Raw genomic sequence first — 27,659 nt, 5'->3', positions numbered from 1 at the left:
GGGCCTCTTGGGGTTCATCTTGTTTGGGACTCTCTGTGCTTCCTGGACTTGTATGTCTGTTTCCTTCACCAAGTTAGGAAAGTTTTCTGTCATTATTGTTTCAAACAGGTTTTCAATTTTTTGTTCTCCCTCTTCTCCTTCTGGCACCCCCAAGATGTGAATGTTGGCACGCTTGAAGTTGTCCCAGAGGCTCCTTACACTATCCTCATTTTTGGGGTTCTTTTTTTTATTTGCTGTTCTGATTGGGCATTTTTTGCTTCCTTATATTTCAAATAGATGGTTTGCTTCTTGGCTTTACCTACTCTACCATTGAATCTGTGTAAATTATTCTTTATTTTAGTTAGTGCCTCCTTCATTTCTGACTGTGCATCCATCATTTCTGACTGGTTCTTTTTTATGTTCTTGAGGCCCTCACTAAGTTCACTGAGGTTCTCACTAAGTTCATTGAACATCCTTATAAGCAGTATTTTGAACTCAGCATCTGTGAGGTTGCTTTTCTCCATTTCGCTTAGTTCTTTTCTTGGGGTTTTGTTCTGTTCTCTCATTTGGGACCTGTTTCTTTGTCTTCTCATTTTGGCTGCCTCCCTGTGTTTGTTTCTGTGTACAGTGATACCTCGGTTCTCGAACATAATTCGTTCCAGGAGGATGGTCGAGAACCAAATTGTTCGAGAACCGAAGCAATGAAACCCAATAGGAAATAATGGAAACTGGATTAATTCGTTCCAAGCCCCAGAAAATGCCTATTTACTGGCCTAATTTGTATATAGTATGTAGAAAAACATAAGTCTCAACAAGAAATAAAAGTGTACAGTATGTCTAAGGGTTAAATTCAGTGTAAAGCGTGACTCTCTCTCTGCACTCACACTGATGATGCAAGCAAGGCGCGCTGGGCCGAATGAACGCCATTCGGCTCAACTCGGCTCATCTCGGAAGTTCGAGTTCCAAATATTTGTTCGGATTCCAAGACAAAAGTTTCTCGAATCTTCTGGTCGAATACCGATTTGGTCGAAAGTCAAGGCGTTCGAGAACCGAGGTATCACTGTATTACTTAATGAGAGGTATGGGGCTATCTGAGACCAGATGCTGCTTGTTTGAAGGAATTTAGGAAAACCTGAAGCAGGATCCAAGACAGGCCAATCCTATGGTGAAGCAACTGGCAACAGCTTGGGTGGGCCTGAAAGTTGGGTGGGGCAGGGCCTCAGGGAGTCACCAGGGCGGGGCTACCAGTGTGAACCAGGTTGCTGGAGTCCCAGATATGGCGACTGTCTGCCGCCCTAGGGAAGGGCTCACCAAAGGAACAAAGGCCTCTGACAGCACTCTGTCCTGGAGAAAGCCCCTCTCCAGCCCTTGCTCCAGTGCCAAAGAGCTCAGTTCTTCCTTGTATGTCTCTGGTGCTCCTCGAGCTGCCTCCCCTCCAAGCTTAGAGGGAGAGAGTCTGATAAGTCTGTGTGCGGGCCCTTGAAGGAGCTGCCTGGGGCTCTAGCCGGCTCAGCTTCCCTGAGCCTCAGTTCCCGCTGGTTTTTCCAGCCAGAAGTTATGGGGACTTCTCTTCCTGGCACTGGAACCCTGAGCGGGGTGTCTGGTGTGGGACCAGGATGCCTCAGTCCTCAGGGAGGACCTTCCCAGCCGAGGTATCCTCCTGATTTTTATCCGCCACACGTGGGTGTGGGACCAGCCCCTCCGCCTCCGCCCCTCCTACCAGTCTGGATGTGGCTGCTTCTTTACTTCCGTAGTTGTAGGACTTCCATTCGGCTTGATTTCAGGCGGTTTTGAATGATAGTTGTTCTGTAGTTTAGTTGTAACTTTGATGTGGTTGTGGGAGGATGCGACAGGAAGTCTATATTTTTATTTAATTTATCTCAGTTGTTCAGATTGGGTAAAAGTCTATTGATCTGGCCTGGCCAGTGGGGCTCAGTGGTTGAGCATGGACCCCTGCACCAAGAGGTCATCAGTTTGATTCCTGGTCAGGGCACATGCCCAGGTTGTGGGCCTGATCCCCAGTGGGGGGTATGCAGGAGATGGCCAACCGATGTTCTTTCTCATTGATGTTTCTGTCTCTCTCTCTCTCTCTCTCTAAAATCAGTAAAGAAAAAAAAATTTTTTTTAAATGTATTGATCTGTCCTAAAATTCACTAATATTATGCTATGCCATCTCTATTATACTGTTGAACCCATCCACTGAGATTTTAATTTTGGTTATTTTATTTTATAATTTTAGTATTTCTGTTTGATTTACAACTTGTGTTTCTTTGCTATTTTCTATTTTTTCCATTTGTTTCATAGAATTTGTGATTGATTTTTCATGAATTTTTATGATGACTATTTCAAAATCCTTGTTAGGTATTCCAACATCTGATTCATGCCTGTGTTGACATTAGTTGATTGTCTTTCTCAATCAGGTGTAATGTTCCTGGTATGATGGGCAATTTTTTTTTTTATTACGTCCTGGACATTTTAGCCATTAACTTAGTCATTCTGTTTAGATTTAGCACATGGACCATGATCTATTTTTGTGAGCTGTTGTTCCAGGGGCAGTTTAATTTTCAGAGCTTTTATGGTGCTATAGTCTTAGTTTATCTCCTTCCCTCATTGACCCATGCTAGTGCTACTTACTTGGCAGAAGATGTTCCCCAGGTTGAGATGTCTGATGTTTCTTGGTGGGGGAGGAGAATCTCAGACACACAGAACCTAAAATGTTGAGTTGACATTTTTTTTCTTTCAATATTTTAAAGATATGACTCCCGTATCTTCTATCTTGCCTTGTTTTTACGAGAATTCTGCTGGTATTCTTATCTTTGTTACTCTGAACATAATGTATTTTTTCCAGTTGTTTTTCAGATTTTCTCTTTTATCTTTTAAAAGTAATTTGACTATGATGTGCCTTGGTATAGTTTTCTTCGTGTGTGTGTGTGTGTGTGTGTGTGTGTGTATGTTTGGCATTTGTTGAGTTCATTTGATTTATAGTGTTGTTTCTGTCTGTTTCTCTGTGTTTGTTTTTGGAGAATTTCTGTTGTTATAACTTCAAATTCATTGATCATTTTTTTCTGTAGTGTCTAATTAATTAATTCTGTCCAGTGTATTTGTCATGTCTCTATTCCTGAAAATATGCAACACAGTTATATTAACTTTGTCCTTATCTACTAATTTTATCACCTGTGTCAGTTTGGGGTCTGTTTTAATTGATTTTTCTCCTCATTATGCCTCACATTTTTCTGCTTCTTTTCATGCCTGGTGGTTTTTGGCTGGATGTTATATTTTTGTGTTCCTACAAATATTCTTGAACTTTGTCCTGGGATGTAATTAAATCACTTGGAAATATCTTGATTTTTCTTTTTTTTCTGAGGCTTGTTTTTCTTTTTTTTTTTTTTTGTTAGGTGGGCGGGCCCACAGCAGTGTTTAGTCTAGGGCTGATTTTTCTACCCTACTGAGGCAATACCCTTCTGAATTCTGAAGCCCAGGGAATTAAGGCAGTTTTTTTACTGTTGGCTGTTGCAAAGACAAATTATTTCTGGTCTTGTGTGATCTCTGGGGATCCTTCTCTTTGTTCCTTTCATGGCATTTATTCCCGGGCCTCACATGGTTTTCTTAGTATACTCAATTACCAATTAGTACTCAGCTGAAAACTCAGGCAGACCCTCTGCAGATCTCTGAACTTCTCTTTTCCTAAGAATCTCTATTTTCATTGGTATTCTGCCCTGTGAATTCTAACCTCCTTGGTCTTCCTGGACTCGCAGCTTTATTGCTTTAGCTCAGTGTACTGGACTACCTTTGGATTCCCCCTTCCTGTCCTTAGTCTGGAAATTCTCCAGGAAGTAAGCTGAAGCAGTTATACACTCACTCAATTTTACTTTCTCTCAGGGTTTATGTAACTGCCTGATGTTAATGTCTGAAAAACCATTGTTTCATATAATTTTATCTTTTTGTTGTTGTTGCTGGTTGGAGGGTAAATTTGGTCCCTGTTATCCCCCTCTTGGGTGATTTGGAAGTCCCTAGGTAATGATTTGGACTATTATGTAGCCAGGGGGAGATTATTTAATGATTTTGATCACGAGAGTTAGCATGATGAACTCTGATTCTTGCAGAGCTTATTCTCATGCTGCCAGAAGGTTGAATATGCTGGAGTGAACAGAATAGGGAGCAGGGAGATGATGAGGCTGCTGCTATCATCCCAGTGAAAGGAGAGTTTGAACTGTTAGAGTGATTGTGAGTGATATTTGGAGATATAGACTTGATAAGGCTTTCTTTTGAAAAATATACACAACTATATAGTATTGTTTTTCTTTATTGATGTTAGAGACAGGGAGGAAGGGAGAGGAAAAGGAAGAGATAAAAACATCAATGAGAGAGAACATTGATTGGCCACCTTCTGCATGCCCCACACTGGGGATTGGGCCCACAACCTGGGCATGTGCCCTGACCGAGAATCAAACAGGCAAGCTCTTGGTGCATGGGTGGACGCTCAACTACTGAGCCACACCGGCCGGGCAGTTTTTACAGCTTTTCACACTGCCAATTGCTATTAAAGAAGGTATTTTTATTCAGTAAGAAGATGCAATCTGAAGAACTTGATCAAAATGCTAAATTATATATTTAGTTTTAATTTCAATTTGTGTTCTTCTGTTTTTCTTAATCTTGACATTTATCCTCTAAATCACTGGATTTATACATTATCAATGAATTATGAGTTTTATAGAGACTAAACTTGTGCCTGCTGTTGATTTATTTTTAATAGTATACCTTGTTCTCTGTGTATTCTGTTCAGTTTTTAAATACATTCTTTTTCATTTCTATAAAAGTCTTTTGGGTGTTTGCTAAATTTAACTCTGGAAAAAATAGTTTGTGTGTTTCCTATAAACCTTTTCAATAATAGGAAATTATACTGGAGAATCGGAAAATCACATTACATTCCTATCTAATTTATAAAATAACCACAAAAAGGCTTGTTTCAGTTGATTAAATACTAAGTGAATCAAATATGAAAGACTTTGGGGACTAGTCTCCTTTACACTTTCTTTTCAGTGAATGAACAGTTTTTATTTTCCTTATCCTTTGAAAATGGTGTATACTGACACAATTCCATCTTACTTTGGTGAGCTTTGATTTTTCTGGTATTATAACATTAGTTGAAAAGCAGATTTTTATAAATCAAGGATGGAAATCCTGAGACCTGCAAGTTGAATATCTTTATTTTACTTATGAGCAGGTAAATTTCTGTTGACCAACTTCTACCCTGTTAAGATAAGTCAGTTAAGTGTACCTGAAAGGTCAGAAGTTCTGATTTTCTAGCCTTATGCTTTTGCCTCAGTCACTTCCCCCAAGGTGAGCTTCTCAGCAGTCTCAAGTACTGCATTGAACTCTGAGGACTACTCAGACAGACTGGCACACACACTCCTTTATGATAATCGTGGTGGTATCATTATCATTATCACCATGAACATTTATATAGTGTTTACCATGTGCCAAATGCTGTTGAAGCACTAAACGTATATTAACTCATACTTTTCCTCACAAAAGAAAGGTAATAAAAAGGAAGGTAATAGTGTGCCTGTTTTACAGATGTGAAAAAAATGAAGCAAAGAAAGAAAATGCAGTTTTCCCAGGGCCATGTAGCAGGTAAATGGTGGAACTGGATTAGAATGATAGTCTAGATCCTGAGTCCATGTTCTTAACCATGTAAAAAAAATATGTCATATTGGGATATGTGGGGCAAGTTGGAAATATTTAGGGTTGAAAAGGAAAAGATCCAGGCATTGGGGAAACGAATGGAGGAGGTGGCAGGGGATAAGACTTTTGTTAGCTGCATTCAAATATTTGAAGGATCAGCATGTAGAAATGGGACCAAATTTATCCTCTATAGTCCCCCAAAAGTAGGACTGTGGCCAACATGTAGGTAGTATAACAAAATGTATTTTTTTCTCAAGTTTTTCTTTCATGTCAACAAAATCAAATACCTGTTAATATAAAAATAAATTATTACCAAATATTTTAGTTCTAGGACTGCTGTATCAGTACTATGAATTGGTTGGCTTAAGACAATGGAAATTTATTCTGTTGCAGTTCTAGAGCTTAGGAGACCGAAATCAAGGTGTTGGCAAGGTTGGTTCTTTCTGGAGCTTTCTGAGGGAGTCTGTTTTATGCCTCTCTCCTAGCTTTTGGTGGTTGCTGGCAACTCTTGGCATTTATTGACTTGTAACTGCAATACTCTAGTCTGCTTTTGTCTTCACATGGAGTTTTCCCTGATTCTAATGGCAGTGCCACACTGTCTTGATTTCTGTAGCTTTACTATAAGTCTTTTTTTTTTTTAATCCTCATCCGAGGACATTTTTCCATTTTTTGTTCAGATTGAGTGGGAGGGAGAGAGAGAGAAAGAGAGAGAAACATCGACGTGAAAGGGACACATCGAGTGGCTGCCACCCGCACGACCCAACCAGGGCCGGGGACAAACTGCAACCGTGGTACATGCCCTTAGCGGGAACCGAACCCGGGTCTCTCTGGACCGCAGGCTGATGATCTAACCGCTGAGCCAAACTGGCCAGGGCTTTACTATAAGTCTTTAAGTCATATAGTATGAGTCCTTTTCTGCTCAGTTTGATTCTACTCCTTGAAGTTTCTCCAATATGGGGTTCTAGACTGCAATTTTAGTTTTTGCTGCAGAAGTGTTGTCCTTCTCTTTCATTTTTCAGCTGCTATTTACACATTGGCTATTCAGCTTTCCGGTAAATACTTGTTGGCTCTTTTGGGGTTCTCCTGTTACCATGTCTCCTATTCTCAAGCCATTATTGTTGCTTCCTTCTTACTCTTGTATAGATGCTGATAACTTTCCAGGTTTTGGGAATGTTAGTGGTTTTCCTACAGTTGCAATATTTTGGGGATACATTTTCATCTAGTTTTGTTGTAAATGTCCTTGAGTATTAGAGTGTGCTACTGTTTTTTTAAAATGTGATATGTCCTGGCTGGTGTGGTTCAGTTGGTTGGAGCCTCGTCCTGTATACCGAAAGGTGATGGGTTCGATTCCCGGTAGGGGCATATACCCAGGTTGTAGGTTTAATCCCCTGTTGGGGTACATGCAGGAGCCAGGCTGTTGATGTTTCTCTCTACATTGATGTCTCTCCCTTCCTCTCTCTAAAATCGATGTAGAACATTCTCGGGCGATGATTAAAAATAGTGATAAAGACACATAATGAAATTTGCCGTCCTAAACATTTTAAAGTATATAGTACAGTAGTATTAACTACTATATATATATATGTATGTTAGAGCACATTGTTTTCCAACAGGTTCCTAGGTCTTTTTCATCTTGCAAAACTGAATCGCTGTAATATTTGAACTCCCTTTCCCCCACTTCTAGCCCCTTGCAACCACCATTCTACTTTCTGTTTTGAAGAGTTGACTGCTTTACATATTTCATATAAGTAGGGTCATGCACTAATTTGTCTTTTTGTGACTGGCTTATTTTACTTAGCCTAATGTCCTCAAAGTTCATCCATGTTCTAGTATATATATGACAGGATTTCTTTGTTTTTTTAAGGCTGAATGACATTCCATTTTGTGTATATACCACATTTTCTTTATGCATTCATCTGTTAATAGATGTTTCAGTTGGGTATTGTGATTAATGCTGCAGTGGACACAAGTGTGCAAATATCACTTTGAGATCCTGTTTTCAACTATTTTGAATGCATATCCATATCAAGCAATGCGTATTGCTTGATCATATGGTATTCTATTTTTTTATTTTTGGAGGGACCTCCATACTGTTTCCATAATGGTTGTGGCATTTTATATTCCAACCAACTGTGCACAGGGTTCCAATTTCTCTGCGTCCTAACACTTGTTATTTTCTGGATTTTTTTGTAATGGCCATCTTAACTTGTGTGAGGTGATATCTCATTGTGGTTTTGATATTTGTATTTCCCCCAGTGATTATTGATGTTGAGCATTTTTTCATATGCTTGATGGGCATTTGTATGTCTTCTTTTTAGAAATGTGTATTCAAGTCCTTGAGTTTTTAATTGGATTATTTGAAGTTTTTGTTGTTTCTAAGTTGTAGAAGTTCTCTATATATCTTGAATAGTAACTCCTTATCAGATATATGGTTTGTACATATTTTCTCTATTCTGCCGGTTTCATTACATTGTGTTGATTGTTTCCTTTGCTGTGTAGAAGTTTTTAGGTTTAATGTAGTTCTCTTTGTCTGTTTTTGCTTTTGTTGCCTTTTCTTTGGGTGTCATATTTGAAAAATCATCACCAAGACTGATATTAAGACTCTTACGGCCTATATTTTCGTCTAGGGATTTTATGGTTTCAGGTATTACGTTCAAGTTTTTAATTCATTTTGAGTTGATTTTGGGGTATGGGAAGGTAGTGGTCCAATTTTATTCTTTTGTATGTAGCTGTTCAGTTTTGCCAACACCATTTATTATAGAGACTGTCCTTTCCCCATTGTATATTCTTGAGTCCTTTGTTGTAAATTAATTAACCATATATTCATAGGTTTATTTCTGGACTCTCTTTTCTATTCCATTGATCTGTGTGTAAATAACATACTGTTTTGATTACTATAGCTTTGTAATGTAGTTTGAAATCAGAGAGTGTCATGCCTGTAGCTTTGTTCTCCCTTCTCAAGATAGCTTTGGGTATTTCAGGTCATTTGTAGTTTTAGGATTGTTTGTTCTGTTTTTCTGAAAAGTATCATTGGAATTTTGGTAGGGATTACATTGAATCTGTAGATTGCCTTGGGTAGTATGGACATTTTAACAATGTTAGTTCTTCCAATCCATGTGCATAGAATACCTTTTCATTTATTTGTGTTTTCTTTAATGTCTTATAGTTTTCCACCCCCACCCCCCCGCCCCCTTGGTTAAATGTATTCCTAGGTATTTTATTCTTTTTGATGTAATTGTTTTCTTAATTTCTCTTTAGGATAGTTTGTTATTAGTATATAGAAACATAACAGATTTTCTTTAGATGGTTTACTGTCACTCCTCTTATGTGTTACAGTAACACCCCAGTAAACACTGCACATTACTATATGTGAACTTTTTAAACTTGTCAATTACAGTTGACATTCAATATGTTTTTTATTTTAGTTTCAGATGTATACCATAGTGGTTAGACATTTATATAACTTATGGAGTGATCTTTCCAATAACCATACATAGTTATTATAATATTATTGACTATATTCCCTAAGCTATACTTTACATCCCTGTGACTATTTTGTAACTACCAATTTGTACTTCTTAAAACTTCACCTTTTTCTCCCAGCTCCCCAACCTCCCTTCCATTTGGAAACCATCAGTTTGCTCTCTGTATCTATGAGTCTGTTTCTGTTTGAAACATAACAGATTTTTGTAGATATTGTATCCTGCAGCTTTACTAAATTATGGGTTAGTTCTAACAATTTTTGGGTGGAGGCTGTATTTGCAGATGACATGGTACACGGATTCTTAAAAGCTTCAATTTCTCATCATTGGACTTAAATGATGCTACTGTTATATCATAATAGAAGTAAGAATTATCTCTTCTCCAAAATATGGATTTTTTTTAGTTTTTCTACCTCTGATTTCATTACACTCATGACCTAATTTCTAAACAATATTGTTTTCTTTTTTTTTTTTAATCCTCACCCGAGGACATTTTTCCATTTTTTTTGTTCAGATAGAGTGGGAGGGAGAGAGAGGAACAGAGAGAGAGAGAGAAACATCGATGTGAAAGGAACACATCGAGTGGCTGCCACCCGCACAACCGACCAGGGTCGGGGACAAACTGCAACCGAGGTACATGCCCTTAGCGGGAACCGAACCCGGGTCTCTCAGGACCGCAGGCCGACGCTCTAACCGCTGAACCAAACTGGCCAGGGCACAATATTGTTTTCTTTTCTCATCTTTACTGTCATTATACTTAACTGTCATTATCTGCCCTTGTATTTGCATTTCAAAAAACTCAAGTCCTAAAAATTCTTATAGCAAGTTTATCCTTCCCTCCTTACCACCTAAATAACCCCTACTCATTTTTTTAAATTAAATGTATTGGAGTGACATTGGTTAAAAGGATTATATAGGTTTCAATTATAAATTTTTATTATATCATTCTTTAGTTCTTCTGCAGATATACTTCTTCCTCATAACTACTGGCAACTCCACTCTCATAGCATACTAGTTAGCAACCCCAGAGAATACTATTTGACTCTTCTGGAGTCATTGGCCAAGGCTAGAGCAGTCACTTTGCCAGGTGGGTAATGAGTGGTTGGATCATCCTAGGTCAGTTGCTGATCCTAGTGATTGGCTTGGGTAGCCTGACAGCCCTACCAGGACCCAAGGGAAAGTGGGTTACCAAACATAAAGGAGGGAAAAGTGTGCCTGACCATGCCAGTATTTCCTCACCCTTTCTAAATTTGTTTGGGGCAGCTCGTCTAGCATAAATACTTTCCCCAAAGAAAGCCATTTCCAGATGTTCTCATATCTTGCTGAGGACTCCCCCTCTTTTTTATATATTAACTCCACTTGGTCATTATATTTCTTGATTTTATAATGGGTGGGAGAGTAGGATCTGAAAAAAAATACACCTGAAGGCAATGACTAATAACTGCTCCCTCCTTCTTTCAAGTTAGCTGCGTACAATGCAGTAGACAATCTTTTGCCTGCCTAGCACCTCTCCTTTCTAGAAAGTGGTCCCCTTTATTTTTAGGAATTTTTCCCTCCCCTTACCTAGCCCCATTTAATATGTAGTGCAAATAAAAGCTGCTTTTACAGCCACTCTGACATGACCTGCTTCACAACTCTGGACGTAAGGATCAGTGCCCAGGTGTACGGACACCTGACTAGAACAGTTTCCCTCACTGTTGCTTGTTCCTGAATATAAAAAATCATCATCTCAGAATTTTTAAATTCTACCAGTACTGCCTTAAAAATAGTTATCAGATAAAATATATAAACTTGGGAAATGTTTGAACATTCAGACTAAATGCTTACAAATCAAGAAACAATATTCAGAAATATTTGTTTACTTTTTGTAGGGTACTTTCATAAATTCCTTAAAAGTTTTTAGCTGCGTCAATTTATATATTTGAAAACCAAGTTATTGTAGCTCTATGTACATTTTGTTTGTAGTGAAATATCAGTTCAGCATTTTTATTTTTGCTTTTTTTCTAACCTAATTTCCACTTTCATATGACTGAAAATTTTATCACCATGAATCACATTTCTGTGTGCATTTATAAATGTTACCTGCATTTCAAACTAAACGTGCATGTTTTTGAAACACTGCATATTATTGTGAAATCAATAAATAATATGTTACTTCTGGAGAACTTTTGGAAGTTATGTTCCTGCCAGAGAGAAACCTCTTCATTTGTCAAATTTGCAATAATTAAAACAAGAAAAATTTAAAATAACAGTTGTTGTTAAGGCTGTAGGGAAAATACCAGTGTCATTCTTATACACAGAATGTTAAAAAAAATTGTTTAATATCTTTCTGGTGGGCCCTTTGGCTTTGTGTGATAAACTTTAAAATTTTCATAGTCTTCGACCCAGTAGTTGTATGTGTAAGAATTTTTTCTGGGGAAAAGTGAGATGAGGATAAAGATTTATATAGAAATACACTTTTTGTAGCATTATTTATAATAGGGAGGAACTAGAAAATGTGCATATAACAGCAAAGGTCCATTGTAAAATATTAAGTACTAAACCAATATATAAAGCTAGGTGTAGTATGATCTCAATTCTGTAGAAAAAGTACATGTGTACAAAAAGCCCCTAGGATAAAATAGTCCAAAATGTTAGCAGTAATCGTCCTCAGGTGTGGGATTGTGGGTGATTTTTTCTTTATATTTTTATGTATTTGAAAGAAATTTGCAGTTCACATTATTTTTATAATTAGTAAAAATTAATATGATAAATTATTTCTTGAGCCTAAAGTATATTAGGTATGACTTCCAGAACTAAACAAACAATATAGGGACACTTGATTAAAGATGATGAGCTAAATAACGTGTATTTATCTCTGTTTAAAAAGATAGGGGAGATGTAAGCTTAAAACAATTTCTGTCAGTATTAATGAATTTATTAAAATAAACATTTAACTCTATGAACTAAGTGCCAGGTATTTAGTATGCTAGGGGATACAAAGTTGTACTGAAAGAAAGAAAAAGCTTGCTGTCATTTCTTCTAGAAGGTTTTCCATGGTCTTCTCCACTATGCTAGATTAGGTTTCCTTCTATCATTGTGCTTAGTATGATATACTGAAATTGTCAATTCATTAGTGTGTTCTCCAAATAGATTATGAGTTACTTGAGGATTGGGTTATGCAAATAGATTATGAGTTACTTGAGGATTGGAATTTGTGTATCTCTAGTACCTAACAATTTTTTGAATGAGTTCTGCTTGAGATATCAGAAATGCTTGAGGTAGATGAAAAATGAGTGCCTGTGATAAATAAGTTTTAGTTTAGTTTATTCTTTTTGTTGTTGTTAATTCTTACTCCAGGATATTTTTCCATTAATTATTAGATAAAGTAGAAGGGAGGGAGGGAGGGAGAGAGAGAGGGAGGGAGAGAGAGAGAGAGAGAGAGAGAGAGAGAAACATTGATGTGAGAGAGACACATTAATTGGTTGCCTCCCACACGACCCGGACCGGGGCCAGAGATCGAACCCGAGACCCTTCAGTCTGCAGGTCAACACTGTAACCACTGAGCAAAACCAGCCAGGGCAGTTTAGTTTACTCTTAATGAAATCTTTCATTTCCTTATAATGATGAATATATGAGGAGTTACTGTACTGCAGCAATTGTTAATTTTAATTGATAATGTTTTTATTTTGCCTTTTTCAAATGTGACCCCAGTTTTAGAACATAGTACTGAGTTGGTCAGTAAAATGAATTTAACTTTCCATTTATCTTTTAAAGGTAAAAATTTGGCCATAAAGTGATTGAACTCTAGGTGAGGGGCAAGGGGGAAGTTGAAGTGAACAAGGATGAGGGTGAAGGATGATTTAAAAAAAAAAAAAAAAAAAAATATATATATATATATATATATATATATATGTATGTATATGAATATATTAGTAGAAAGGGTGTAAAAATACATAGTAATAAATTGAATCAAGTGTTACAGGCTTCCTTAGGTTAAATGTACATACAATCAGAATGTTGTTGCTTTCACTTCATAGTAAGCTGGGATGCAATGTAGGATATGCAAACACTGACGCTTAGTGCAGATAGTACCATTGCATTTGTCACTTAAAAGTACTTTGTCTCCATAGAAAAGTTATTTTAAAATTTCAACTTGAGATACTGAGAAGATTGCTTTCCTTATTGAGAACAAAGGCAGTTACTCCCATGGTGTGGTAGAGACTCTAGATTTCAATGTTTCTGTCTATTTTTCTGAGCTTTTTATATGTGTGACACTTTTCAGAGTCTGGCATTTCAGTGATACGTTTAGAAGGTAATTATTTTTATGCCCATTAAATCTTGAAAATGTTTACTCAGTATATCAATTTATTCAACAAACATTTATTTAGAAATAAGTGTTAATATAAAGATTATTCAGATTTTATAGTACTCCATTTACTTTGATTTTATTAATAGGGTCAGGAGCAGGTCTGGGGAAAATAATCCAGAGATTTCCACAGAAGGACTGGGATGATACACCTTTTCCACAGGGAATTGAATTGGTAAGTTCAATTGGTAACTTTTCTTCTTCTGTTACATTTATGATTATATTTATATTTTAGTTACTGTTAAATAATTTGGTGATTTAGCTATAACATATAAAGAGAAAATGGGCTAAAAATACATATAAAATGCTTAGAACACTGTATTCCATAAAGTAAGTGCTCGTTAAATGAGGTAGCTGGTTGATTATTATTATTATTGTTGTTGTTGCTGTTTGTTGAACATCTTGCAACACCTGTCCCAGAATTGTTCATTCTCTTGTTAGCATGGAGCAGAAATATCAATTAGGAGTAAAACTGATGTTGAAAATTGTGAATTTTTTTATTCTAGCTAATGACTGTCCATTTCTGCTTTACAGAAAGACAAAAGATACATTGCTGAATGCCTAATTTTGATTATTATAATCTAGCTGTGTAAAGAAGGCTATGTGTTATGTAGACCCACATAAAGGGTAAATTTTGAACTTTGTTATTAAAAATGGGGAAAGAATGTGAAGATCCAAGGAAAGGTAACTTTTCGGAGAGCTCCTTATATTCCTTTTTTTCTTCCCTCACAAATACTAGTAATTGGTCTTACTGTGTGAATAACTAGGTACTTATTTATACTATCAAAGCTTTTGAACTCTGTTTAAGCATCTTGAACGGGGAAATTTTTGATGCTGGGGACCTTTTTGAACTTTTTGTGAGTTCCTACCTTCTCTCATATCAAAACATGGAGGGATATAAACTACAACCACTTGACAATTTGAACAGTGAACTATCTTCATAAGTTTCAATAACAGCAGACATTATTGGGGTAGAAAGATACTATGATTTGGCACTAGCTATTTAGCTATAACTGACAAGGAATGGTTTTTGTATTTTGAAAGTCAAGGGAATAGATAATGTGATGCCTCTAATGTTTCTCCAGTAGTGAGGGAGAGACACTTACTAATTTTCCTGTTTATAAATGTTCTTTTCTTTGTATGACAGACACACCTGTGTTCCAGGGCTGTCAGTGGCTCTCCAGTAACAACTATGCATGTACTGCTGATTGGTGGAATGGAGGTGCTAATAGGTAGACAGAATTTTTCCTCACCTGACATTTTCCTAGATGAGTTCTTGGCTGATTCTTAGCAAAGCATTTCAAGATTTTTTGGGCTAGATTATTATTTAGTAGTAAAGAGTAAAGGGGCCCAAATATATGGTGATGGAAGATGATTTGACTTTGGGTGGTGGGCACACCATGTAATGTACAGATCACATATCATAGAAATGTACACTTGAAACCTATATGACCTTATTAATCACCATTACTCCAATAAATTTAATAAGCAAAAGAATATTTGAACTACTGGATTACATTAGAAATTTATTTTTTCTTCTTCTGTAATTGATAGCAGTTCTGATGCTCTAAAGTTTATTGTACTGTGTCAGGTACAAAATTAATTTTTTTAACATCTGTCAAAGTCTATTGAAAAACATAATAGAATCAATAACTTAATTTTTCATTGTCTTTTTATTATTTATTCTTTGGGCTATACTTCATGTAGTAGGGATATATGTCTGTTCTGCATATGAATAGCAGTAACTTGAATAACTGTGAAATATTATGTAACTAGAGTAACTCCTGTAGCTTCAAGACCAGAGACAAGCCTAATAAAATCTTAGTCTAATAGAAGGTGATCTGGCTCAGTCTCTAAGTGGTTTGTTGATTCCAGGGTGGTAGTGATCCTTTTTGTGATGATTTACAGGGGGAAAAATATTTTACCCCTTCCAAGGTAGTACAACGTCTTTTAGCATATAACATTAATGTTAATATTTAACAGTTATATATGATTGATAGACTGTGATGAACTTACATAAATTAGATGACACATGGTAGTATATAATTTACAAATAAGTACATTAAGGACTAGGAAGTTTAAACGGTTTCACTAGGGTCTGACAGCGAAGGTGCAGCAAAGCTAGGATTCAAGCCCAGGTCTTTTGACTCTTAGTGTCAGCCAAGACCTGAGAATATTCTGAGAGTGACGCTTTAAGCTATGGTTAGCATTTGTATTTTAGTGTAATTGCAAGATCTGAAAGCAGGGTTCTATGATTTGGAAGAACCGAGGTTTAGAAATGTTAAAAGAATGCTGTGTTATTAGATGGAAAGCAACCACACTTATTTTATATGAGGACAAATCTGGGTTCAGGGCATAATATTATATTGAAATTATTTTCTATTTCCTCCTCTCCTCCCCAGAAAGCATATATTTGATTTGCCTAAAGTCTAAATGAGAGATAATTGTGTTCAATCTGAAGACTAAACTTTACAACTTGTAGGAAAGGATTTTAGACATTCATTCCCCCCAAAAGTGAAATCCCGAATTTAATTTAGAGGATGCTCAATTCATCCTTTTAGGTTTTATGTAAAGAAATTGCCTTCTTTTTCTTTTCTTCTATTGGGAAATGCTGAACTTTAATTTGGATGGATTTTAAAAATAAAAGTATGAAAATAAGCTAAACCAAACATAATGACTACTTTTCCAGTTCTGGAATATTTTTATCTTCTTCTTGTGTGTTTTAAGCATACAAGGAAACCACAGACACTCATATAAATAAAGTTTCAGTTAATTTTAGTGACAATATTTCAAAGAAAATTTAAGAATTGTTTTGCAGACGCATTCTATGGCTAACAATCTATTTTGGATTATGGGAGCAAATGTTTTTATTGGCTAGGTTTTGGACATCAACAAAATAGTATTGTTTTGACACTAGCCTTTTAAAAAAGTGCCTTAAGTTTTTTTTAATATTATAATTCAGAAAATGTGCCATATTTTAACTGAAGAATGTCTGCACTGGGACATTAGTCGATGTGGATAATTATTTTAGAAGACTAAAATACCATGTTAAAAAATGTTGTGACTTGAGTAAAAGAGGAATAAACGTTTAGTTAGAATTTCTAAATTTGAGGTTCTTAATACATTGTTTAGTTATTTAAATTATAGAATAGTGATTTGACTACCTTCAGTATGAATGCAGTTTTCTGTCATTGTAAGTATAGATTGAGGAGAAGAGGGAAAAAAATCTTATATTTAACATTCTGTAGTTGTAACATAGAAGTAGCCTTAGTATAAGATGCTATTTGTGGGCAGAGAGGCAAGTACCATGTAATCCTTTAATTATTTAAGCTATTTAGAATGCATTGAATACAACTAATGGAATAGCAGTCGTCATTCTGACCTAGATATATAGATACTGTTTGGTCAGAAAACTGAGTGTAGAAAGGATGGAAGAGACTTTTCTCCCCTCTTTATAGAGGCAAATGCATGAAAGGAGAATGAGAAAGGTAGTGAACGTATTGCATAACAGAATCAAGGTTCACAGAGATTTTAAAAGGCTGGGATTATAGGCCTTTTACCTAAGAAGATGAAATATAGTAGGTTAAAACATTGTTTCTTGAGCATGAGTATATTAAGCCAGCAATGCAAGTAATGATTTTGGATAATTTGCCAGCTAGCGAGATTTGAGAAATATAAGAAGACAGCAAAAATTTAAAAAAGAAATAATTATTAAAGATGCTTAGGTAGCATCTAAACCCTCTGTTATGAGGTAGGGCACTTGGTGATGCATTCAGTTTTAAAATTGGTGTAAAGGACATGTGGAAGGACTCTTGATTTTGTGTAGAGTTAAGGCTGAAAACATTAGAATATTGCCATGAAGTATGAAGACATGGCTTTTAAAATATACTACGGACTCCAAAAAGGAATTTTTAAGTTCTGTTCACAACAAAGCAAGTGGATATAAATGGGGTTTAAGCTGGAAAGTGATAGTTTGAGCTCACATTTTTGCTTCCTACTTTCAGACAGTTGTCTCTTTGAAGAAATAAAACCACATGGCAGGTTGGAACCTGATGGAGTCTACAGGATGCTTCTGAGACAGTAGATTCTCTTAACATCTCTGAGGTGGAGGATAGTCAATTTGGTGTTATTTTCTCCCCAGTCCTTCATACTCACCAAAATGGTTTGTTCTTGTATATTAGACTTTCAGTTACTTACAATTCTGCTTATTTTACTAATGCATCAATAGTCTCAGTTACGCTACAGAGTCTTTCACCTATCTAGTCTCCATGGTCTACTACTTCAGTACTACTCTCAGAACTACCTTAGACAAGGTGGGGTTTTTTTGCCATGCCGGGGTTCTGCTATATCTGGTGCTTCGAGGCCGTAGAGAACTTCCTGAGGAAGATGTAGAACTACTCAGGTCTAACCTATGACAAAGTTATGTTGTTTGCAACATGTTGCTGCTCATCTCTCATGTAATTGACTTATCAGAATGCTTTTGAGAGTAAAAGAGAGTGAATTGGAAAATATACATAAACTGAAACTATTCTTGAACAAATTGATTTGTATGGTTACTTATACATATGCATGTATAAGGTTATTAATGGCAGAAGATTGGAAACTACCGAAATGTCCATCAGTAGGAAACGGATTGAGTTAGTGGTGCCACAGAATATAATGCAACTATTAAAAGGTATGTGATAGAAGGTGTGCACATAGCTAACAAGCACATAAAAGATGCTGGCATCACTCATCATTAGGGAAATGCAAATAAAAACCACACTGAGATATCACCTATTATGATGCTACTATTAAAAACAACAAAATAGCAGGTGTTGGCAAAGAAAGGGAAAAATGACAATCCTTGTGCACTGTTGCTGGGAATGTAAAATGGTGTAGCTACTATGGAAAACTGTATGGTGGTTCCTTAAAAAGTCAAAAATATAATTACTGTATGATCCAGTAACTTCACTAGATATTTACCCCAAAGCACTGAAAGTAGAGACTTGAACCAGATATTTATACATACATTCATAGTATTTATAATAGCCCAAAGGTAGAAGCAACCATGTATTCATTGACAGATGATTGTATAAACAGAATGTGGTATATGTACAATGAAATATTATTTAGTCTAAAAAAGGAAGGAAGTTCTGACATATACTACAACATGGATAAACCTTGAGGACATTATGCTAAGTGAAATAAGCCAGTCACTAAAAGACAAATACTGCATGATTCTGTTTATGTGAAGTCCCCACAACAGTCAAATACATAGAGGCAGACAGTAGTCAAATTTCTGGGCTCCTACTGCTTGCCCAGAAGTCAGGGGAGGGAGAAATGAGTTGTTTAATGGGTATAGATGTTCAGCTTTGCAAGAGGAAAGAGTTCTGGAAAATGGTTGCAGAAAAATGGGAATGTATTTAACACTACTGAACTGTACACTTAAAAATGATTAAGATGATAAATTTTACGTTATGTATATTTTACTACTACTAACATTTTTTTTTAAAAAAGTATGAGATAGAGCTTTATACAGTGACATGAGCAAATCTCTAAGGCATATTGTATAGTGAATAGCCAAAACTATTTGAAGAAGACAGAACAAAGTTGAGGACTTGCACTACCTGGTTTCAAGACATACTGCAAAGCTCAGTATGCAAGACAGTGTAGCACTGGCTTAAGGATATATAGACATATAGATCCATGCAACAGTCTAGAGCAAACCCACACACATATGGTAAATTGATTTTCATTAGAGTTGCTAAGGTAATTCAGTTGTGGAAAAGATAGGGTTTTCAATAAATGGTTCTGGAACAACTGAATATCCATTTGGGAAAAAATTAACCTTGACCTTACCTCAAACCATACATAAAAGTTAATCTGAAATGGATCATAGACTAAATGTGAAAGCTAAAACTATAAAGGTTTTAAAAGAAAACTTAGGAGAACATCTTTTCGACCTTTAGTTAAGCAAATACTTTAGATAGAATGCCAAAATCAAGACTGAATAAAGGGTCCCTGAATACTTGAAAATCCTTAAAAGATAGTGCATCATCATGCAAAAATAATGGATAGTCAGATAGCAAGAATTTCCATTTTGTTTCATAGATTTCACTTGGCTCTGCAGGATCTCTGGATGCTACTTGAGCCCTTTATTTTTTGATATTTACCTTTAGAGAGGAGAAAGACACTGGAAGAAATGAAGGGCCATGGGAGACTAGCAGAATTTCCCATAGTAGCATAGGTGTTATCTATTCTTCTGAGACAGGTTTTCCTCTTCAAGCTAGAATTTTGGGTATTTTAAATCTGTGGGGTGACTTTAAAAATAGAACTTCTTTATTAAAATTTTAATTATAGATGATAGCCAACTTTAGATATGGAAACATTATTATATGTGAAAGAATTTGTGATATGGAAGAAAGAATACTGAACACTGGGATTTCATTTATCTGTATCAGTATATATACCTGTGTATAGGTATATAGTTTGAATATAAAAGGTAATAGCTATTTTGAGACCATCGACTTTCTAGGTTACATAATCTATTTTCAAAGGTATAAAAGGAATGATATTTTGATGCTGCCCACCTCCCCCACACCCTAGTTCTTGGTCTAAGCAAGGTCTTTAGTGATCCAGATATTCTACTTACTGCATGAAATATGTTCACATCTTTTTGCTTGAGTTTGTACTTGCTTTGAGTATTCATGTGGAACTTTTCCAAGTACAGATATTACTGCGCATTGTCATCTCCTTATAAGTATGTCAGTTTTAAAACGTGAAGTATTTGGTGGCCTCTAGTGGTACTTATATGTCTATAAAATGTCACTAATATCACCAATATACAAACATTTAGGGAGAGAGCATTACTAAGGTGACAAAGCACAAATATGTATATTTATTAAAGAAACTTTTTTTTAATGTTTGATAATTAAAAGTTTATTCACCACTTATAAATTTATTAGTGATATGGTTGTTTATACTACAATAGCACATTTTTATCATCACCAGACTCCTTGCTTTTAAGAAATGCCTTGAAATTATATAGTATGTCATAATTGGAAGTATTTCTATGTAGCTTGTAAGCAATAGTTTACTATTGCATTGCACTGAAATGTGTCCATGAACGGAGGTGGCAGGACTGATTTCTGACATCTCTTTAATGTTAAAGATAATAAATCCTTATTTAATAAAGTTTATTTCTTTGAACAGTTAATTTTGGCTAGCTTAAAGATACTTCATATTAGGCCAAGAGTTATTCAGAATATGAAATATATGTGGAAATATAGACAGATCATTTAAAAAGTTGGGAAAATTTGTGTAAATTCAGGATTTGGAAAGCTAAAGAGAAAAGTTACAGTTTTAGGTAAGTTAACTTTATTTTAAGTGCTCAAATTCATTTCTATTCATGCTAAAAATTAAGTTTTGAAATATAGAGATTTAATAACTTGCCCAAGGTCATACACCTACTTACTGTTCACTGAGATGATAGTAAAACCCTGTTCTTTTGACTTTCTGCTAAATTTTTTCTCAAATTATTGTAAAATATTCTTTGTTAGATGGAGCAAGTTGTTTTTTAAGAAAAGGTTTTTTCTTTTCCTACTTTTTTTTTAAAGTTAAAATATTAGCCCTGGCCGGTTTGGCTCAGTGGTTAGAGTGTTGGCCCAAGGACCAAAGAGTCTCTGGTTCGATTCTGATCAAGCACGTACCTCGGTGGCGGTTGGGTCCCTGGCCCTGGTCGGGGTTGTGCAGGAGGCAACCAGTTGATGTGTCTTTCTCACATTGATGTTTCTCTCCCTCCCTCCCTCCCTCCTTCTATCCCTCCCTCCCTCCTTCCATCCCTCCCTCTCTGTCTAAAAATAAATTGAAAAATATCCTCAGGTGAGGATTAAAAATAAAAATAAACAATACAAATAAAATTTTAAAATTAACAGGATAAGTCTTATTCTAGTTAGGAAGGATTAACTGACATCATTATTAGAAAAACACGAATAGAGGTGTTTTAACACTTAAATCAGAAAAGGTCCAATAACTCAAATCTATGGTAACTAAAGAGTTAGCAGCTTGTATTTCTTTCAAAGCTAGACCATACAGTTAGCCCTCCATATCCACAGGTTCCACATCCGCGGTTTCTGCATCTCCGGATTCAACCCACCATGGATGAAAAATACTCGATAATAAATGTTGTGTTTTTGCTGATGTGGACTATGTAGTTAGGACTACGATGGTTGTATCTGTACAGAACATGGACACATTTTTTTTCCTTCATTATTCTCTAAACAATACAGTATAACAACTGTTTACGTAGCATTTTCACTGTGTTAGGTATCACATGTAATTCAGTATAGAAGAGAATGTGTGGACGTTATATACAAATACTACACCATTTTATATAAGAGACTCAATCAAGCATTTGAGGATTTTGGTATCCTGGGAGTCCTGAACCCAATCCCTCAAGGATACTACAAGGACGACTGTATTTATAAGAAACAGCTATAGTATGTGTAAACTCAGGAATGGCTTTGATTATGATAGCCATAGTATTCTAATGAAAAAAATTAGATTCAACTATTGGATTCATAACTGACTAAAAATGATTTCATCAAAGGTAGTAAGATCTCCAGTATTTTTCTCAAATTGAGTACTATGTACTTACTTTGGAAAGAGGAGTGGACCTCTATAAAACTTACATGAGAAGTGCTATCAATTTGTGAAGTAATTGTGGATTCCATTGTTTGAAGTTCAGTGTGGGCTCTTTACCCAGGCAGAGACTACTTTACTTGAGACTTCCAAGTACTGATAAACAAGATGAGGTAGAGCTGGAATCTGGTTTTAAATGTTTTACTTTCTGGCAGACAAGAGCAATGGAGGAAGAGACATGTTCTGAATTGAAATGAAGGTTCCTGCTGATAAGTAATATGTTTTCACTTATTTCATCGACTAGAGATTCTTTTATTTATTTATTTGACTATCTATCTATCTATCTATCTATCTATCCTCACCCTAGGACATTTTTCCATTTTTGGTTCAGACAGAGTGGGAGGGAGAGAGAGGAAGAGAGAGAGAGCGAGAAACATTGACGCGAAAGGGACACATCAAGTGGCTGCCACCCACACGAACAACCAGGGCCGGAGACAAACCGCAACTGAGGTACGCGCCCTTAGCGGGAACCGAACCCAGGTCTCCCTGGACCGCAGGCCGACGCTCTAACCGCTGAGCCAAACCAGCCAGGGCTCTTTTATTTTTTTTTAATCCTCACTCGAGGACATTTTTCCATTTTTTGTTCAGATAGAGTGGGAGGGAGAGAGAGGAAGAGACAGAGAGAGAGAAACATTGATGTGAAAGGGACACATCAAGTGGCTGCCACCCACACGAACAACCAGGGCTGGGGACAAACTGCAACTGAGGTACGTGCCCTTTGTGGGAACCCAACCCCGGTCTCTCTGGACCGCAGAGATGCTCCGACCACTGAGCCAAACCGGCCAGGGCAACTAGAGATTCTTTTAAGCTGAATGTGACCTCTTTAAAATTTCTAGATGATGCTTTTTAATTTTACATGGATATTTACTTATATTACCATTGTTCTATCTAGGGGTTCTCTGTAATTTTATATCATGGAACAGCCTATTTGTTGCCTGTTGGTGACAGTGACGACTTTAAGCAGAATGATGTGATACTATTACTGAAAGTGAAGAATTGTTTCCTAAACTTGAAAAAGGGACAGTGGTGGAGTTCAGAAAGTAATAACTTAGATATAGATCACTGGTGATTTTTTTTTTTTTTAAGATCATTAAAGAGCTGGCTCTGGTTCTATTTTATTCATCAGTTTATTTTGTTCATTAGATTCCACATATATGTGAGATCATGTGATATTTGTTTTTCTCTGACTGGCTTATTTTGTTTAGCATAATAATCTCCAGACTGATGACCTTCAAAGGGGAGTGGGTAGAGGGGAGGGAAGGTAACTAAAAATTTTGTATGCATTGCCCATGGACACAGACATAGGGTGGTGAAGTCCTGGGGGAAAGAGGAAACTGGGTCGTGGTGGGCAATGGGAGGAATATAAGGGGGGACATCTGTAATACTTTCAACAATAAAGATAAAAAATATGAGGGACAAAAAGCTGTGGGTAGATGAAAAAAATTATAGAAGAAAAAAAAAGAACTACCTTGTTAGTACTTAGGAAAACAACTTTTTTGGGGTAGGTTGCTCATTTTTCTAGACTTTTGGTTTAAAATTTATAGCCATTTTAAAAATTTAGTTGTGATTTAATGCCAGTTCATTCATTTAACAGGTATTCACTGAGTGCTTACTGTGTTGAGCACTGAGGTGAGTGATGAAGATGTAGCATTGAACCAGATGAAATCCCTGTCTTAGAACTTCAATTTCTAGTGGAGAGAGACTGGCACTAACCACAATGAATACCGTACATGCAAAGTGATAAATACGAATAAAAAATAAAATAGTGGCAGGAACAGTGGTGGCCCATAGTTTGTAAATAATCAAGGCAACCAGTTACCTGATGCTACTGGCCAAACAGTCTAAAGAAAGCAAATGAGAAAGGTTAAATAGATTTTAGAATTTGCATATTTTTTATTTTACCAAACACACTGTAATTATATACTTTAACCTTACCAAATAATAAAAAAATCTTTAATATGAAGAGTGATGGATGTTAATTTCTTGGTTTAAACTAGCCAAGAATTATTCAGACGTGAATTGTACATGACTGTGATTATAATTATCTGTAATCCAATAGGTTACACATTTAATGTACAATCTATTTGTATATGATAATATTTCAAAAATATTTGTATTCCATGCAAGGACAAAGAAAAGGGTAGAGAAATGTAGAACCACACATTCACAGCTTATCATTAAAGCAAGTTAAGTACAAGTATAAAAATTCTGTGTATTTCTAAATCAGTCCTGTAACTGAGCGATTGCCTGAGATAGGTCATTTTAATTTGGACTTGTAAAGAAAAAAATGATTTTATGTACTTTTGATACCAGGGGGCTTTTTTCTCCTAATTATTTCTTAGCTTTCATAGTACAATGTTTACAATTTATTTTAATATAACTTATAGACTTGGATTTTATATTAGATTAATATAATTGTCTCGTTTCTAAATATAGAAATATATAAATAAGTTTAATTAGTCCTTTAAGATCACTAATGTTTTGCTCTTTTTTTTTCTTTGTTTTTTCCCACTGCTTGACAAGATTTGTATAAAAAGACTGGCTGGTAGTTTGTGACGCAGCTTCTAGTTATTGGTAGACATTTCTCTAAAGCTCCTTCTTGTAATAGAATGTGATGCTCATTTAAAATCTTCACTGAGGTAATGATTAAAATGCTATGGAAACCCTGGCCGGTTTGGTTCAGTGGTTAGAGCATCGGCCTGTGGACCTGAGAGTCCGTGTTCGGTTCCCACTAAGGGCACGTACCTCAGTTGCAGTTTGTCCCTGGCCCTGGTTGGGGTCGTGTCTGTGGCAACCGGTTGATGTGTCTTTCTCACATAGATGTTTCTCTCTCTCTTCCTTCCTCTCTCCCTCCTGCTCCATCTGAAGATAAATGCAAAAATGTCCTCAGGTGGAGATTAAAAAAAAAAAAAGAAAATGCTATGGAATCTTAGGGTTTGGAAGGGACCTTAAATGTTCTCTGGTCAAATTCCACGCCCCCTTTGGTGATTAAATTAGTTTGTATACCATACTCTTGCCAGGGGGTCATGTAGCTTTAGCCTATATTAAATACTTCCAGTTTTTCAGCCTTAAATATTTTCTTAGACAGTGTGTTGGGTGCCGGGTACTAGACAATGTGTTGGGTGCCGGGATACAGTAGTAAATAAGACAGATGTCACTCATGCCCTCATACTTAGTCTATATAGTGATGGTGGACTTCCTCTGGTATATGTTCACCATCAATGCCTTATTCACACCATCCTCAATGATCTTGTTCTTTTTCACAAGTTTTTAAGAATATTAACCTTACCTATTCAGGTTAATATTCCAGTTGTTGTTACTGTACTTGGAAATACTATGATTTTTTTTCCTCAAAAGCTTGGTTGCTAAATTTGTATTAGAATATATACATATTCAATTTGTTTCCAAACGTTGAAGATTCTACAATGTTTGGATATGCCATTAAATTACAAATATAGGAATCTTTTGTTGTTGTTGTTGTTGATCCTTACCCAAGGATATTTTTCCATTGAATTTTTTTTAGATAAAATAGAAAGGAGGGAGGGAGAGAGAGGCATCACTTGGCTGCCTCCTGCACAACCCGGAAGGGGGCTGGGGATTGAACCTGCAACCAAGGTACATGCCCTTGACTGGGAATCGAACCTGAGACACTTCATTCCATGGGCTGACATGCTAACTGCTGAGCCAAACTGGCCAGGGCACAAATATAAGACTTTTAACCTAATAAAATTGGATTTTTTAGAACATATGTAGGGCAGAATATGGAATCTTACCATTCTATTTAATTATATTATGCTCAGGGTGAGAATTCAGACATTTACATAATCTAGTTGAAGTGACAAAGATGGGGATCTGGTTCCAGGTAATGCTAGATATTATGTTGTGTCAGTATATGTTTAGGATCTTACGTTGCCTTCTGCTTTTCAAAAAGAAACGCCAACTCTGGCAAATCTTTGGATGTTATTTTTGGCTAGTTTTGTAACAAATCATATTGGAGACTGGAGACTAGTGCCAGCTATTGCTAGTGGAGCCGTGAGCTCTTGCTACTGCTCTGGCAATCTTAATTTATTTATTTTTTCAAATTGATTTCTTAGAGAGAGAGGAAAGGAGAGAGAGATAGAAACATTGATGAGAGAGAAACATTGATCGTCAGCCTCCTACATACCATCTACTGGGGATTGAGCCCGCAGTCCAGGCATGTGCCCTGATTGGGAATTGAACCAGCGACCTCTTGGTGCATGGGGGTGACACTCAGCCAACTGAGCCACACTGGCCAGGCTTATTAAATGTATTTTTAAATTACTTATTTGTAATTAATTAATTTTTCAATTGACATACAATATTACATTAGTTTTAGGTGTACAACATAGTGATTAGACATTTATATACCCTATGAAGAGATCAATCCATAAGTGTCGTACCCATCTGATACCATATGTGGTTATTACAATATTTTTAACTATATTCCTTATGCTGTTCTTTACATTCCTGTTACTATTTTTAAAACTGGCAATTTATACTTCTTAAATTTCTTTCACCTTTTTCACTCATCTTCCCAACTCCTATCCCATCTGGCAACCATCAGTTTGTTTTCTCTAGGAGTTTGTGTCTTTTGTTTGTTCATTTATTTTGTGTATAGATTGCACATATAAGTGAAATCATATGGTATTTGTCTTTCTCTAACTTATTACACTTAGCATAATACCAACTAGGTTCATCCATGTTGTCCCAAATGGGAAGATATCATTCTTTTTTATGGCTGAATAATAGTCCATTGTATATATGTACTGCATCTTTTTCTCCATTCATCTACTGATGGACACTTAGGTTGCATCCATATGCTGATTATTATGAATAATGCTGCAGTGAACATAGGGGTGCATATATTTTTTTGAATTAATGTTTTAGATGTCTTAAGATAAATACGCAGAAGTGGTATTACTGGGTTATATGGTAGTTCTATTTTTAATTTTTTGAGGAAACTCCACATTGTTTTCCACAGTGGCTACAGCAGTCTGCATTCCCACCAACAGTGTACTAGGGTTCCCTTGTTTTTATGTTCTTGCCAACACTTGTTGTTTGTTGATTTATTGGTGATTACCATGTAGATGGGTGTAAAGTGATATCTCATTGTAGTTTTAATTTGCATTTCTCTGATGATTAGTGACATTGAGCTTCGTTTGATGTCTGTTGGACATCTGTATGTCTTTTTTGGAAAAATGTCTGTTCAGTTTTTCTGCCAGTTTTTAAATTGGACTGTTTGTGTTTTTTGTTTTTGGTGTTAAGTTGTTGAGTTTCTTATGTACTGTGTATATACCAGTTCTTCTTTGGTCAATCATCCAGTGAATGACACTGGTTGTTTCTACATCTTAGCTATTGTGAATAATGCTGCAAAGAAAGAAAGGGTACATATAGCTTTACAAAGAAGTGTTTTTAATTTTTTTTTGGTAGATACCCAGAAGAGAGGTTTCTGGATCATAGGG

General features: G+C 36.0%; 1 protein-coding gene across 2 annotated transcripts in view; it reads left to right on the top strand.

The window, feature by feature from the left end:
- SBF2 (SET binding factor 2) overlaps positions 1–27,659 on the top strand; it is a 417,243-nt gene that overhangs the window by 36,137 nt on the left and 353,447 nt on the right. For both annotated transcript variants that reach the window (XM_036258297.1, XM_036258299.1), the window contains exon 2: positions 13,584–13,669. In XM_036258297.1, the coding sequence (XP_036114190.1) occupies positions 13,584–13,669 (86 nt within the window). The remainder of the gene's footprint in view (positions 1–13,583; positions 13,670–27,659) is intronic.

This window comes from Molossus molossus, unplaced genomic scaffold (assembly GCF_014108415.1).
Source record: "Molossus molossus isolate mMolMol1 unplaced genomic scaffold, mMolMol1.p scaffold_m16_p_13, whole genome shotgun sequence".
Taxonomy (NCBI): Eukaryota; Metazoa; Chordata; class Mammalia; order Chiroptera; family Molossidae; genus Molossus; species Molossus molossus.
This window is presented reverse-complemented; position numbering and strand designations above follow the sequence as displayed.